Source organism: Lepidochelys kempii, chromosome 3 (genome assembly GCF_965140285.1).
Source record: "Lepidochelys kempii isolate rLepKem1 chromosome 3, rLepKem1.hap1, whole genome shotgun sequence".
NCBI lineage: Eukaryota > Metazoa > Chordata > Testudines > Cheloniidae > Lepidochelys > Lepidochelys kempii.
Genome location: NC_136382.1, coordinates 139,699,508 through 139,714,004, shown reverse-complemented (window position 1 = coordinate 139,714,004; position 14,497 = coordinate 139,699,508). Strand labels below are relative to the sequence as shown.

Genomic DNA, 14,497 nt, shown 5'->3' with positions numbered 1-14,497 from the left:
ATGAGAGCTGCAGCAGCTTCACCATTTCTGAAAAGTAGGCCCTTTCGCCATGAAAGTGGCTCTCTATGACCCAAGTTTTAAAAGGCTGGCCTCACTCCCTAAAAACAGGCACAAGCCCGGGCGCAGTGGGTGATCAGTCAGGGCCGTATGCTGGAGGAAGAGAGCGGATGTGGCACTTTCCCCCACTGCTGCCCCGCTCAATCATCCATCCCATTAGCCCGTATTCTATTCTTGGCCAGCCCTCCCGCGTTGCCTAAGCCCGTTGGCAACTTGCTGCCAAACCTGCAGGCAGCTGCAGCTCCTTGGCTGCCTCCCGCGGGGGCGGGGAGGAAGGGCTGAGCGCAGCAGCCGGAGAGCGGGCGGGATTGCCAGGCGCCTGGCGCTGCAGCCGCAGCACCTTTGACGTTCCATTGCCTCACGTGACGAGGCGGCTCCGTTCCAGGGAGGGGAGCCGCGGCCGCTTGTGCAAGGCGGCGGGGGAAGTCGCAGCCTCCGCGGCGGCAGCGGCAGCGGCAGCGGCAGCCGCCCGGGTGCGCATTGTTTGTGTGATGACCGATCCTCGCATCCCGCCCTCCGCTGCCGGCTGACACGGACCGCGCGGCGCGCGCCGGGGGGAGGCGGAGGAGAGGAGCCGCTGCCGCCGTGCAGCCAGTGACCTTGGCCCGGGGAGGTAAATAGGCAGGGCGGGGAGCGGGGTAGGGGGGGGGAGTTCGCCTCCCCCCGCCCCCCAGAGCGGCGCGGGTGAGGTGCCGGCCAGCCCCGGCGGCTGAGGGCTTCCGGGGCTGCTGTCCGCGGTGCTGAAAGCCCAGGCGCGGGCTTCTTGCCGCAGGGCAGAGCCGCCGGCCGCGCCAGCCCGAACGTGCCGCGGGGCTGCCTGGAGGCGCCGGGCCGGCAGGAGAGCGGAGCCCCCCGGGGCTGGCGGGGGGCGGGGCGCGGTGAACCCTCCCCCCGCAGCGGGCTGTGGGGCTGGCTGCTCAGAGCCCGGCTAGCCCTCTGCAGCAGCCGGCGCCCTCCGCCCGTGGAGGCGGGGGGAGGAGGCGACGGAGCCGGCATCGTGGGGGGCCGGGGGGCTCCCCCCACTCCAGGGGCTGGCACGGCTCTTTGTGCAGGGGGGTGAGCGCCGCACGGGCCGGGGGAAGCGCTGCAGCGGGAGATGCCCCGGGGCGGCTGCTGGGGCGCGGGGTGCGGGGCGAACCGCCGGCTGAACAGCGGGGCGGGCAGCCGGCTACTGGGCAGTCCCTGGCACCGGGACACAGGCGATGGGAACGATGCGGTGCCCAGTATTCGGGGGCGGGGAGGGAGCGTTGGGTAGGGAGATGCCTCTACCAGAGTGTGCTCAGCGGGGAGGCGGGGGGTGTGTGTGTGTCAGCGGAGCGGTGTGAAGTGACAATTCATTAAAGTGGAAACTGAGTTAGTACATTACACTCATTCAGTATTTACAAGGGGGTAATGGCAGTAAACGGGGAATTAGCTGTTTTGCCCCAGCGTAAATGTCGGGCGGAGAAACGGATGATGGTAAAGTGATGGGAGTAAGTCAGCTCTATTAATCACCGTCAGTAGGGGGAAGGAGACCTGCTGCAGCTGTATCTCACAGAGATCGCTCTTACCTTTCACAGTGGCCAATTGCTCAGCGCAACCTTTGCCAGAGGACCATAGCATTGGGACATGGCGCAAGGAAATAATTATGGGCAGAGCAGCAACGGGGTGGCTGATGAATCCCCAAACATGCTGGTGTACAGAAAGGTAGGAGGCTTTTTAATTTCTCTGAAACAGCTGGGCAAATGACATTAGGAAACTTTCGCTCCTGATTTTTTCCCCCCAGAAAATGTAACTATGTTAACATTTTGCCTCCAGTTGTCTTGTTACAAGCTGCTGCTCTGATGCTCCATTTGTAGGAGTACAACATGGTTTCAGAACACCAGAGATATCAGTCCTTTACTGTTCGAATATTATTGGAAAATTTGTATACATGATGTATACTTTACACTACTTAAATAGCAACAGTATGAGCGTGTGAAATGTTAGCTCGATATCCCAGTCCGTTTATCTGTTGTCTTTTATTTTAAGAAATGACCTAATCTCTTGCTCTCGATTTTAAAACACAGATACATATGCCAACTTTGCAAAGTGTTCAAGAACGTTTATTCTATAATGAATGCTTTAAACATTCATTTATGTTCGGCTCATTTTATGTATCAGATGGCAGAGCTGCAATATTTAGTTTATTTCACCTGCTATTTCCAGGTGCTTGGTACAGCTGATATGTGATGATAAAGCATTTTAAGATTGAGTTAGACTATTCCCTTCTAAAATCATTTGACTGTAAAATGAGTAAAAATATTATATACTTTATATTTTAGTTTTCAAATAACAAACGTGTTATGATTAATTAGCCAATTATTTACATTGCAATTAAAGTGTTAATTGCACAGGAAATTTGAGGAAAATAATTGTGTAGATTTTTTTTGTTTTGCAATCAATAGCATTTTTAAAATTTATATTCCAAGGATTCTCTCTGCAAATAGATTTCCCAACATGATAAATGTTTTAACAACAACATCAATAAACAAACTCCCAGACATTGACCTAAATAATGGGATTTATTTGGCTACTGTACTTCAATTAGAACAGTTGCTTGGGGAATTTGAGATAGGTTAGTGTGGAAACAGATTGTTTAAACGAAGAGGATAAAGTTGTCTTTACCTTTGAATTTGACATCTTTAAATAAATACAGCTAAATTATAATTAAATGAGAAAATTCTTAAATTGTGGTAGTGGTGAAAGAGAATCTTTCACACAAACTTGGATGCAGAATGTTTTAACTACCTGTTTACTCCCAGAATTTAGGGAGTTGCAATTAGTTTGTGGTTATTTAAAATAGAAAAATCAACCCTTATTTTGTCTTATAGGAGTTGACACTCCCCCCCCCCCACACACACACATATTGACTGCAATAAAAACATTCTCCGATTAATGACAGTGCTTCTTCAATAGTGAGAGTAATTGATGTGTCATCAGATATTGTGGTAATAGACTGTTCTTTCCAGAGATTTTAAATATTTTGTTAGTCTCAAATTGATATATAGTACATGCTTTCTTATTTTCAAAGGTACTGCTGACTTCAGTGGGATTTGGGAATGCCCAGCACCTCTGAAAATCAGGCTACTTTTATTTACTTGACTAAATTTAATTTTAGGAATTTGATGCACACAAGTTTGGAAAACTTTGCATGTGTGTGTGTGTAATGTCACTGGACCACCTTTCCATTAACTTTACAATTGTGTACAAAAATTTTGTCTATGCACTTATGTATATTTATATAGTAAGCAAACATGGGCAGAATGGTTATCATAATATGATATTTCCTAAAATTTTATTGCACCTAGTTGATTTGATTCAGTTCCCTCAAAAACATAATATTTCATTACATTTTATATATACTTAAGAGCAAGTTTATATATACTTAAGAGCAAGAGCAAGTTTCATTGTATACTGGATGGTATAACTATTGCCTAGGAGATATTAAAAGTACGTGGGCATCACAGTTGTTGCTCTAAAGGTGCTGTACTCAGATACACCTTTTTTAAAACCCGCTAAACTGATTCTTTTCTTTTTTTAAAAAAATATCTATCTCATTGCTGAAGTGTAATTTCCGGACATATGTAACATGTATAGGAAAGTACAAACACAGTGTTTATTTACCTAGTTTTTCTATGGTATTTTTTTAAACAGAGTTGTATAGTAGGACACTTTTCACATATCTTAATCTTATGCAATATAATCTGTCATGTTATTTTTGAGGTTGGGAAAGAATTTTACTCTGGGTCAGGTTGGCAGAGACCCTAGGGGTTTTTCACTTTCCTCTGTAGTGTGGGTTCCAGGTCACTTGAAGGTTTAAGCTACTATAAATGGTGAATTCTCTGTAATTTTAAGTCTTGAAATCATGATATGATGACTTCAGTAACTCAGCCAAAGGTTATGGGTCTATTACAAGAATGGGTGGGTGAGGTTCTGTGGCCTGCAATATGGAAGATGTCAGACTAGGTGATCGTGATGGTCCCTACTGGCTTTACAGTCTATGAGTCTATGCCTGCTTTCTTTGATTCCTTTAACTACTCCTCTTGACCTATCATACCATAGATTGTACTGACAGGTGTCACAGTCTCGGGTGAAAACTTCTAAGCAATGTTCTAGGAAACAGGAAACAAAATAAGATCTGGTATTTTATGTATTTTAAAAGTACATAGGTGTATATGACAGGATGCAAATATGATACTACCGTCAACAAATATAGAAGACTTCTGGGTTTAGACTATGAAAAGAGGTTTTTAAAGCATAAGTCATTTGACCTCAGATATTACCAGCTGCTTTTGAAGTCTTCAAATATGATGGTTTAATAGTGGCTGCTACATCACAGGAATTTTGTAATAAATTTCAAAACATAATGCTCCTCCATTTTCTAAGAAGACGCTGCAATGACTAGTAAATTTCGCTGCATTTTGCCATTGTATTAGGGATGAATGAACGGTGATGAGTAACTAGAGTACGGGCCTGCCAAATTAATTAGAAATTTTTTTTTCTAAATTAATTAGAAGTTACTTGAAACTTACTTATTAGATTAGATATTAATTAGAAGTTACTTGAAACTTACATTGTCTAAATTAATTAGAAGTTACTTGAAAAAGTTATGTACTTTTGTGGTGGTTGTCTCTTGGATGGAATATTTAGAATTCAAAATCTTTTTACATTTTGAATGCCATGGCTTCAATGTGACTGGGTTGAACTGTTTGTAACGATATGATATTTATGCAGCATGATTGTGTGGGATGGCAATCTGATATTTGTACCCATGAGAAAAAGAGGAAACATGTAATATTTGTTGTGATAGGTAAGAGACAGGCCTTGACTGTAGTGAATACAAAGCAAATTCTTTATTGAGGATGCTGAGCACAAACATAACCCTGTCATTCTCACTGTCTCTCTAGCTCCAGTCTAATTAAATACAGGCTGGACTGCCTAGAGTCACAGCCCAGGTCTTCCTAAATCCTGGTCTAGTCAAGTCATGAAAGGACCAGAAAACTTGAAGAATTGGATGATTTGAGATGATCCTGAGTCACAATGTTTGGATCTGAGATCTGATATGAATCTGCATTTTTATGAAGTTTAGGCGTATTTGGATTTAGTATTGAAGTTTGGTCCATCATAGAGAGAGTCTGAATTCCAAGGTCTGGATCTGACCGTTTTTGAAGGTCACAGGGTTTATAGATCCAGTGTTAATTTTCAGAGATGCCAAGCCCTGACAGAACCACAAAGATTACAGTAAACAAGCTCATCTCTCACCCATAGTTAGTTTCTGGTTAGTTACCAAGATAAGGAAGTTGAGAAAGATGATTGGTTTGTCTAGAAAAGGAAGATGAAGAAAACATAGTAGTATAAAATGAAACAATCTCGATTTAGGTCCCTTCTTCCAGTGTCCCATGTTCATATCCACAGAAAGTGTACTGCACATTTAGATGATTTTTTATAGAAAACTCAGATAAAATATTTGAGTTAAATATTTAGTGCATAAATGACTTGTTTAAATCTGTATTGCAAAAGGCACTAGCACAAATAAATAGTTCCTTATATCAGTATCATGCCACCTCTGAAAACTCTTTTACTTTTTTTCTTTTAATAGAATGTCACCTGCATTACTTTTTTTAGATGCTTGCCTCATTATAAAATAATGAAATATGACACATAGGTGGTGCCAACATACCTTAGGAAGAGTCCTAAAATTTCCTGGTATTAGCTTCAGACAAATATGAACATTTTGAAAGTATTACTTTTATTTCCTTTCCTACTGAGTCTATGTCAGTCAGCAATTAAAAGCCGAATTAGAAGGTGTAAGAACACTGGAACCATTAGTGTTTGAACATCATATAGAAATCTTTGATTTCAGCAACACTTTCCATTGTGGCTAGAAGTTGGATTGTAGAGAACTACTAATATTGGCTTTTTTTGTATCTTATGAGTTTAAATTTTCAGAACTTGAGGTTGTTTTCTTTCTTCAATTTGTGATGTGGAGAGGATAGAATTTATTGTTGGGAAAACTTCTAATTTTAGGACCACTACCCCATGCTGTATTTCCTTGAGTTGAAAAAAGCCATGGGATTCTAACTGATCACTCTCCTGTTCTGTTTTAAATGAGTCTAAGTTGAACAAGTTGAATCCCCCTATGGGGGATTATGAACTCTAATTTACAAGTTTACTTGCTTTATTATCACCTGTTTCAGATATTCCAATCCAGCTTTGGCCCTTTTTGTGATATCAGGACTACCTTTGTTGGAGTAATTAATTATATTCTTGTTGACTGAGATTTTGAGTTACCACCTCTCTCCCTGCCCTAAATATTAAAATAGCTTTTCATGTAGGTAATCATATTTTCATAGTGTTTGAGACTAACATGTTCTTGGTTCTATTTCTGTTCCAGTAATCAAAGGTCATACTTGCTGGTACCCACATATAGCAAAAGCTAGACTTGTATTATAAGTTTATCTGCCACTCCACTATAATTTGACACTACTCATAGAAGTGTGATATTTACAGGAATGGGGTCTTGCCATTCCTATTATCATTGTTCCTCTACAATCTAAGCCGTGGAAATGGTGATAACTCTCTTTAGTGCCCCCCCCACACCATTTCAAAGCTCCTCCCTCAAAATAAATGAAGTGGCAGTCAAATAAAATTGTATTGGTAATGCGTGGGTATTCTCAAGTATTCACTTAAGGAAAAAAGTTACCCTGTGGAAGTTAGCCTGACTGCAGTCTTCATATTTGGGAAGGACATGAAGGATAGAATTTTAAAAATGTTAAGCAATGGCCTATAGGAGACTTAACATTGACTTCAATAGGAGAAGAATTCGTCTGGCACTGTGTACTTCCGAATATGCCTATATTATGCCGGCACTACCACTGATACATAAATGAAAATATAAATTGAACCTACTCATGGACCTGAGAGCACTCCACTCAAATCCTTCCAGAGTCATCAGAAACATCTTTAACTGTTATATATTCATCCGTGTCAGCTATGGTTTTAAAATTATTATAGGGAACTCCTGGTGCAAAAATTAAGTTACAAGAACTGAAAAAAGTTGGCCTTTTTGTCCCCAAAATAACTATTTCCAATTTTCAGTGGCTCATTTTTAATTTGCATGTAGCAGTATCCCCATGGGCTATGATCACATTATACCTGACCACACAGAAAGGTCTGAAGGCCCAGTTAATATTTTCATGGAAGATGCAAATACCAAGAAAGACTGAGGTACTATGGGTAACTGTTATGATGACTGAGTAAGTGGTTCTCTTATTGTTGAATAAGGATCCATGAAAGTATTAACTCGGTCATTAGATCTCTCTGCTTGGTCAGACACACTGTGATCACAGCCCAAGGTAATATTGCTACAGGCACACTAAAGCTGAGCCACTGAAAATTGGAAATAGTTATTTTGGGGACAAAAAAGGCTGATTTTTTTTCAGTTTCTGTAACTTATTTTTTTCAACATGAATTCCTTATAACTTTAGATCCATAGCTGATGTATGTATAAAAGCTAAAGACATTTCTGATGACAGTGGGAGGATTTGAATGGGGGTGCTTGTAGGTCCATGAGTAGGGCCAACTTATACTTTTATTTATGTATTACTGGTCATGCCACCATAATGTATATTTCCTTCCAGGAGGTGGAGACAGGGAAAAAAGCTTTGAGCTATGTCACTAATACTATACAATTGGATTACTAGCTGCAAGACTCCATTTCTTCTGTCTTCAACAGGTGGAAGGAATTTCTTCTGGCTGCACTGAGGCATTGGCTGGCTTTCTTCCTTTAAACTGTAGTCTCACAGAAAGTTCTTGATAGAGCTGTTTGCCTGCTAGGAGGTGTTACTGCCTAAACCATTGTTTGGTCCACTGTTGTGGCTTATGTGGTCTGGTTGCCAGTCATCAGCTTCTACCTCCACCTTAAGAGGAATAGCACCATGTGATGTGGTGTCCACCCCACACAAGGCCTGCACGGGTAAATTAGGCCAATTAACCTATAGGATGCACCTGGAGGAAAGTAAGGGCATGCTAAGGCCTAATTGCTGATGAAGTCCAGCAAGGGGAAGAGCTGGATGAGGTTTATAAAGACAGGAATTGGTGGTAGAAGGGTTTGCAGGGGAGATAGTTTACAGTCACTTCCTGGGAGAAGGTATGTGTACTTGGGGTCCTCCCAAGGAGGAGGGAGTTTGGGCTGGTAAACCCAGAGATGGGGACAGGCAGAAGGTAGAGCTGAGAAGTAGGAAGGAGTCCAGGAAAAGGGCAACATAGTCTGCCAGAAAGGAGGCCACTGTTGCTAGAGATAGGGTCCCTGATCTGGAACCTGGAACATGGGCCTGTCCTCTACCAGACATTGGAGGTGTGGCATGGTCAGGGCAGTGAAGGGAAGATTGTCATTTTTTGTATGGAGGACTTTGATAGCCCAGAAGGGGAGGACTATAGTGACCTCTCTGGAGGGCTAAGTCATGAAGATAGAGAGCCTATAGGGGAAGGAACTGACAGAAAGGGGTGTCAGACCTGGAACCAGCTAATCCCCAGACCAACCAGGAAGCAGCACTCCAGCGGTGAGTGGACCCCATGACACACCTATAGGGAAAGGTCCTGCATGTATGTTGGGCCCCAAAAGTAAGTGTGGTGGTTCTGTTAGCTGATAATCCTTGCTGGGCGGGGAGAATTGAAACCTAATGCCACCAAGTGATAGGCATCTTCCCCTTCCCCCCCCCCCCAGTGCTGTAAGCTTGAAATTACAGCATTACTTGCCAGTGACTGAAACAAGTAGAAAAATGTTACAGCATGCCACGCAACCATGACACTTCTTTCTTATATCACATACATGCAGTTTAATACTTTATACGCCTGTGTGGATTGTACATTGTCACTTTTAGTCTCTTTGCTTTTTCCCTTTTGAAGCACTCTACATTAGTTACTATGGAAACAACCATTCTATTGATAGTGACGTGTGGTATAGTCACTTTTTTATTATGATTTTAAATTTACAGCATGTTTTTTGAAATGCCAATGTTCAATATATGTCTTATGATATAAAAATTGAGGGATTCTCAGCAAAGCAAAAGAGGACGTCTGTAAGACTGCAAATTCAAAGTTCACAAATAAATACAACCTGTTAAAATATATTTTTTCAGTTTAACAATGTTAAATGAATTAAAAAGGTGTTTAATAATGGATTAAGGAGAACCCAACACCATCCCCCATCAAATCAGAACATAAAAAACATTTTCTTTAAAATAAAGAGTTCCCAAATTCTACCCTGCAAACCCAAACTTTAAACAACAAAAATCTACAGAGGACATTAAAAAAAAGTCAGTAAAATATACTTATTGCATTACATTTCAATATATCTGTTTTCAACCCAAATGCTGGAGAAGGATAACATTACAGCAATGTATAATGATAATACCTAGCACTTTTCATTTGTGGATCTCACAAAACATTACCGAAGAGGCACATACCATTATCCCCAGACCTAACCAATCAATTTCTGCTGCTTGAAAGAGAAGAGAATGCTGAGTATGGAAGAGAAGAGACATCAAGGCTGGTCTTGCAAGGTACTAAAAACTGTCTGGGGATGCTGAGAGAGCAGGCATTACTAAATCAGGAGAGTTGGCAGCAGTGCTTTTTACTTCTATTTAAAGGCTAGTTACTTTCCAGAAGGCTCTTAAACACAAAACCAGAGTGACTGAGTTGCAGTTCTCACAGGAGAATATTTAAAACCAAACACCAAGACAATTCCATTTTAAAGTTGAGAAAAAAATTGAGACTTCTGAGGTATATCAGAGCCACTGCAGGCAGGAACAGAAAATAAACAGGCACAGGAGTTCTGGGAAGCTCTTCCTCTTGAAGGAAAGTTGGAGGGTCAAATCTTCTAGTCCTTAATCCAGTAAAATTTCTATTGCCATCAGCGCCTCCACTCATAGATACTAACATCACATTGAACAAGTGAGAACATGGTCAATAACTATATACTTCATACTTAAATATCTGAGCCATCTTATCCAGAGTACACATCTTATACACATTGGCTCAGGGACTACATTTTCTGGCATATTCTGAACAGTGCTGTGCACACAGATGGTGCCCATTGAATAATACAAATCATGACAATAATAGTCAACTTCATGGACTCTGGATGCAATCTGTTCTTTGTTCTGGAATTGGCCTGGATACAGCTGAAACCCTAGGAATTTGAGGCATAAACACATCTGATACTTGTATGACACTCTTTGATTCCTTTTCTCAAACTCGGAACAAAATATGACAAAACAAAATGGTTTTCAGTTATTTGCACAACAGCCATTGCTCTACAGCCCAGCATGGAGCAGAACCTGCCACCCCTTGGGAGTTAAGTGATCTCTTCTCATTTGACTCTCATTCTCCATCGTTCCTGGTCTCTGTGCTGCTTTTCATGCTGCCATCCATGACATCCGTCCCAACCTCCTGGGACCGTTTGCTGGAGTCTCAGAGAACTGTCCGCCTTGGTTTTGCTCCCATCTATCAGATCCTCTTTTTTTGCAGCATGCCGCAGAGCAGTAGGCTGATCTGCTGGATAGGGATCTAGCTCTGAAAAATCTGGGTTCTACTCCCCCCGTGGACTTCCTGTATGACCTCAGGCCAGTGCCTTAAGGACCGAGTTTCAAAGCATTTTAGGCACCCAAAGATGCAGCTAGGCATCTAGTGGGGTTTACAAAACACCTTAACTTCTAGGCACTTTTGAAAATCCCACTTGGTGCCTAAACACGTTTGAAAATCTGGCCTTTAGTCTGTGTGTGCCTCAGTGCCCCATCTATACAATGGGGATAACAGCACTGCTTTACCTTCGCAGGGCTGTGAGAATAAATAAGTTAGACACTGTGAGGCGCTCAGATACTATGGTGATGCGGCTACATAAGTACCACAGGTAGAGTGGGAACTTCTCTATACCATTGCTATCCCTTCCCTTGATTTTGGCCCCTTCTTTTCACCTATGCCCCCAAATCTCCCCCTTTTCTAAATGGCACCCCTGTGGCGAGCTCTCCACTGGTTCTAAAGTGTGTGTGCATGTGGGTGGGAATGAAATGAGGAAGACACATAGCATGTGGAGGACCCCTCCATACTCAGCTCAGAGAGGGTCCAATTTAACCCAAAGTAAATATTACCCGAGAAGAAAATGTATTCCTCTGTTCTTTGTGGTTTTTAATAACCTGCATGCTTATGTTTTCTTTCTTTTATGGCACAAGCCTGCAAAGAGTGCCACTGGCAAGTAGTCCTGTGCCAGCAGAGTCCTGCAGTATATATTAAGTGTCTGCTTTCCTGTCACACTTTGCAGGATGGGGACTCTAGTTTAGTGTGTTTCGCTGTGTTCATTTTATTTCATTTATTTAAATCCTTATTTGATCAGATATTTAAATAAGCAATGTGACCTCAGCTAATTGAAGTCTGGATTGTATTTTTTTTTCTTTTTGGTACTTGGAATATTAGCCTGGCAAAACCCAATTTTCTTGCATGCTGATTGTTAATGATTCATAATTAGCCTTAATTTAATAATCATGAAAATAAATGTTTGCTTTTTTGTGCATTTCGCCTAGATAATAAAATCTCCATCTCAGACAATTAATATCCCTTAGAATGATGATATCATTCAATGCTATTGCAGTTCGTCTTCCACATAGTACATCTCCTCCTGATCGTATTTATTTCTCCATAGTAAATGATATTCATGACTGTTAAAAACAAATCTGAAATTCCTGGTGCTTGGAGATTCCATTTTGGAAGATTAGGTTCTGTGGCTTCTGGGGGAAAATCTCTCATATTTTTCCGTTGTATAGATTTGTCTTTGATATACTGTATTATCAGAACGAAAAAATGATTTAGCTCATTTCCTTTGAAAGATAGGGACTTGAAATAGTTCATAAAAATGATTAATTTTATTGCTTCTTATTCACCCAAACTCCTAGAAATCTCCAAGATAGAATGCAATGTGTCTTCCATGTGGGCCAAACTCATGGCACCTCTTAATTTGTCATTAGAAGCCACTCACACACATTTGAACTGGAATGGACACCAGTAATTAGAATGTGAATTTACAATAAAAACAAGATTCAAAACTAGGCTTCCTCTGAAGCTGTTTTTTTTTTTTTTTTTTTTTAAAAACCCTTCTATTTTATCTTTTTAAATCCTTGCCCTGTTCCTTCTGAAAAGGGGGAAAAATAGTGTAAGAAATATAAGATTGGGTGGCTGTGCTACAAAATCCCTGATTTTTAGTAATTTTCCACAAATTTTGTCATGCAGGTACATAGAGGCAGTGTGGTCTGGAGGAATGAGAATGAGACTTGGAGTCATGAGGTGTTCTTCATTCCAACCCTGGCTATGCCACTCACTTACTGTGTGGCACGTAACAAATTATTTTGCCTTTTTGTCTTGGCTTCCTCATCTGTAAAGGTGTTTAATTAGACTCCCAATCCACCTATCTCTCAGGGGTGCTATGAGAATTCCTTGGTTAGTATCTATACAATGGCTGGAGCATATGAAGCACTATAAAAATTCTAAGTTATTATGAATGCAGTAATTTAATTAAAAACAATTAAAATGCTGTGAGCAATACAACTCACCCACCCACTCTCTCACATACTTACAGTAGATTACTAGATTTGAAATTTTGTGTGTGTGTGTGTGTGTGTGTGTTTTCAGAGTTGCCAAGCAACCACAAAACCCATTGAAGTCAAATGGGAACAAGAGGTGCTCAGCACCTTTGAAAAATCATGCAGTACCTCTGTTATTAAACAATGGGATCTTTTGTATTTAACTAAGTTAAACTAGATGCTCAGATCCTGGCTTCTGTGTCTTGAAGAACACAGCAAGATCATATACATTTCCACTTTGAGTAATGCTTCATTTTGGTTTCCAGGAGAGCTAGATGCCTTTCTCCCACACATGTGCAGCAGGAAAAAGCAACATAATGCTTTGTCTGTACCACTGCTTAATTTGTAATGAAAGAGGTGCTGGGTGCTGATGTAATTAGGTGCTGGGGCGCAAGCAATTTTTTTACATTCATAACTGATGCAGCAAGCCCAGAGGTGCCCTGGCACAAGTTAAGTACTGATCTGCACTAATGCCAGCTGTGACACTAAGCCCCATATTCTTCAGAGAGATATTGTTATGATATGATTATGGTGTAATTATGATCTATTTTATGCAAGATAGATCATGTGAGATATAATAGAAAAGGTTATGATTTACTGAATATGATTATCCTATTCGTATCTGAAGTTAGGAATATTGACTATGTCTGTATTACAAATACATTTACACCTGGGGAACGCCCACTAGGCAGAATGCAATCAGTCTAGATGGCTGGCTGGGAAGGGCCATTAGGGAGAACAATAGGTCTTAGAAGATGCTAATCTCCCACCAGGGAGCCTTCTTGAGGACACTACAAACAGTTTCTGACTCATGGCTGCTATGGCCCTAAAGAGGCATGTAACCAAGTCACCTGGTACTGGACTCCATCATAGAATCTTACCATGGTACTGTATGGCCTTGTTTGTATTTCAAAAGATCATTTCTTGTTTTTAATCATTGAGAATTAACACAATATCCAAATATTTTTCTTTGACTATTTCTTGATGTACAGGATTTCTTTGGAGTTTACATCTATACCAGCTGTCACCACCAATACATCATTTTAGTTCCTTAGAAGGCAATAAGAGCAGGTGAGTGAGAGTCTAGAGACCTTATTGTTTCTGACTCTTTCTCAAAGTCAAAATGAATCAATGGCAATCATTCAACCATTCTGGGTTTCTATTTTAACTTCAGAGGAATAAACCCTGAGCTGAGTGCATTCCCTTCCTGCTGTACCGCACTCATCAAATATGGCATATTGAAATCCCCAAATTGACCTTTAGACACCAAAAACTTCAAATAACGATTAAGTACATATATATTTAAAGGTGTAGTATGCTAAAATGTCCTACTTCTTCAGAAGATTGTTTGATTTATGGCAGAGATTCTAAAACTGTGGTCCGTGGACCACGAGTGGTCCGCGAGCTCCATTCAGGTGGTCCGCGGATAGTTCACGCTAAGGTGCACACCTGGGCGGCCGCACATGAGAGAGGCTGGCGTGGCTCCAATAATTAGGTGCCTGGACCCTGGAGATGCACATGTAGGGTGAGGTGGTGCCCCTCGGGGGAGAAATAAGGGTAGGTGGGAGGGGTAGTGGGGTGAGAATGGGGGGGGGCAATTTGGGATGTGCAGGGCTGCTGCGGCCAGAGAAAGAGGCAACTTTCCCCAGCTCCAGGGCTATGGCTGCTGAGGAGAGACCCCCTTCATTCCCAGCCTCAGCTCTGTGGCTGCTGTGACTGGGGAGAGACCCCCCTGCTTCCCAGCCCCAACTCAGGGGCTGCTGCAGTGCAGGAGAGAGGAGAGAGCC

At 41.7% G+C, this 14,497-nt stretch overlaps 1 protein-coding gene across 16 annotated transcripts in view; it reads left to right on the top strand.

Annotated features, from left to right (window-relative positions):
- Positions 1-353: 353 nt before the first annotated feature.
- Positions 354-14,497, top strand: part of RGS7 (regulator of G protein signaling 7) — a 429,184-nt gene continuing 415,040 nt past the window's right edge. For 5 of the 16 annotated variants that reach the window (XR_012158164.2, XR_012158163.2, XM_073338226.2 and 2 more), the window contains exons 1-2: positions 354-670; positions 1,617-1,743. Coding sequence is in view for 14 of the 16 variants with exons in the window: in XM_073338226.2 (XP_073194327.1) it covers positions 1,666-1,743 (78 nt within the window). In the remaining 2 variants the exon portion in view is untranslated. Of the gene's footprint in view, positions 671-981; positions 1,114-1,616; positions 1,744-14,497 lie in introns of those variants that run through there. The other 11 variants (XM_073338225.2, XM_073338231.2, XM_073338227.2 and 8 more) reach the window with 5 other exon arrangements.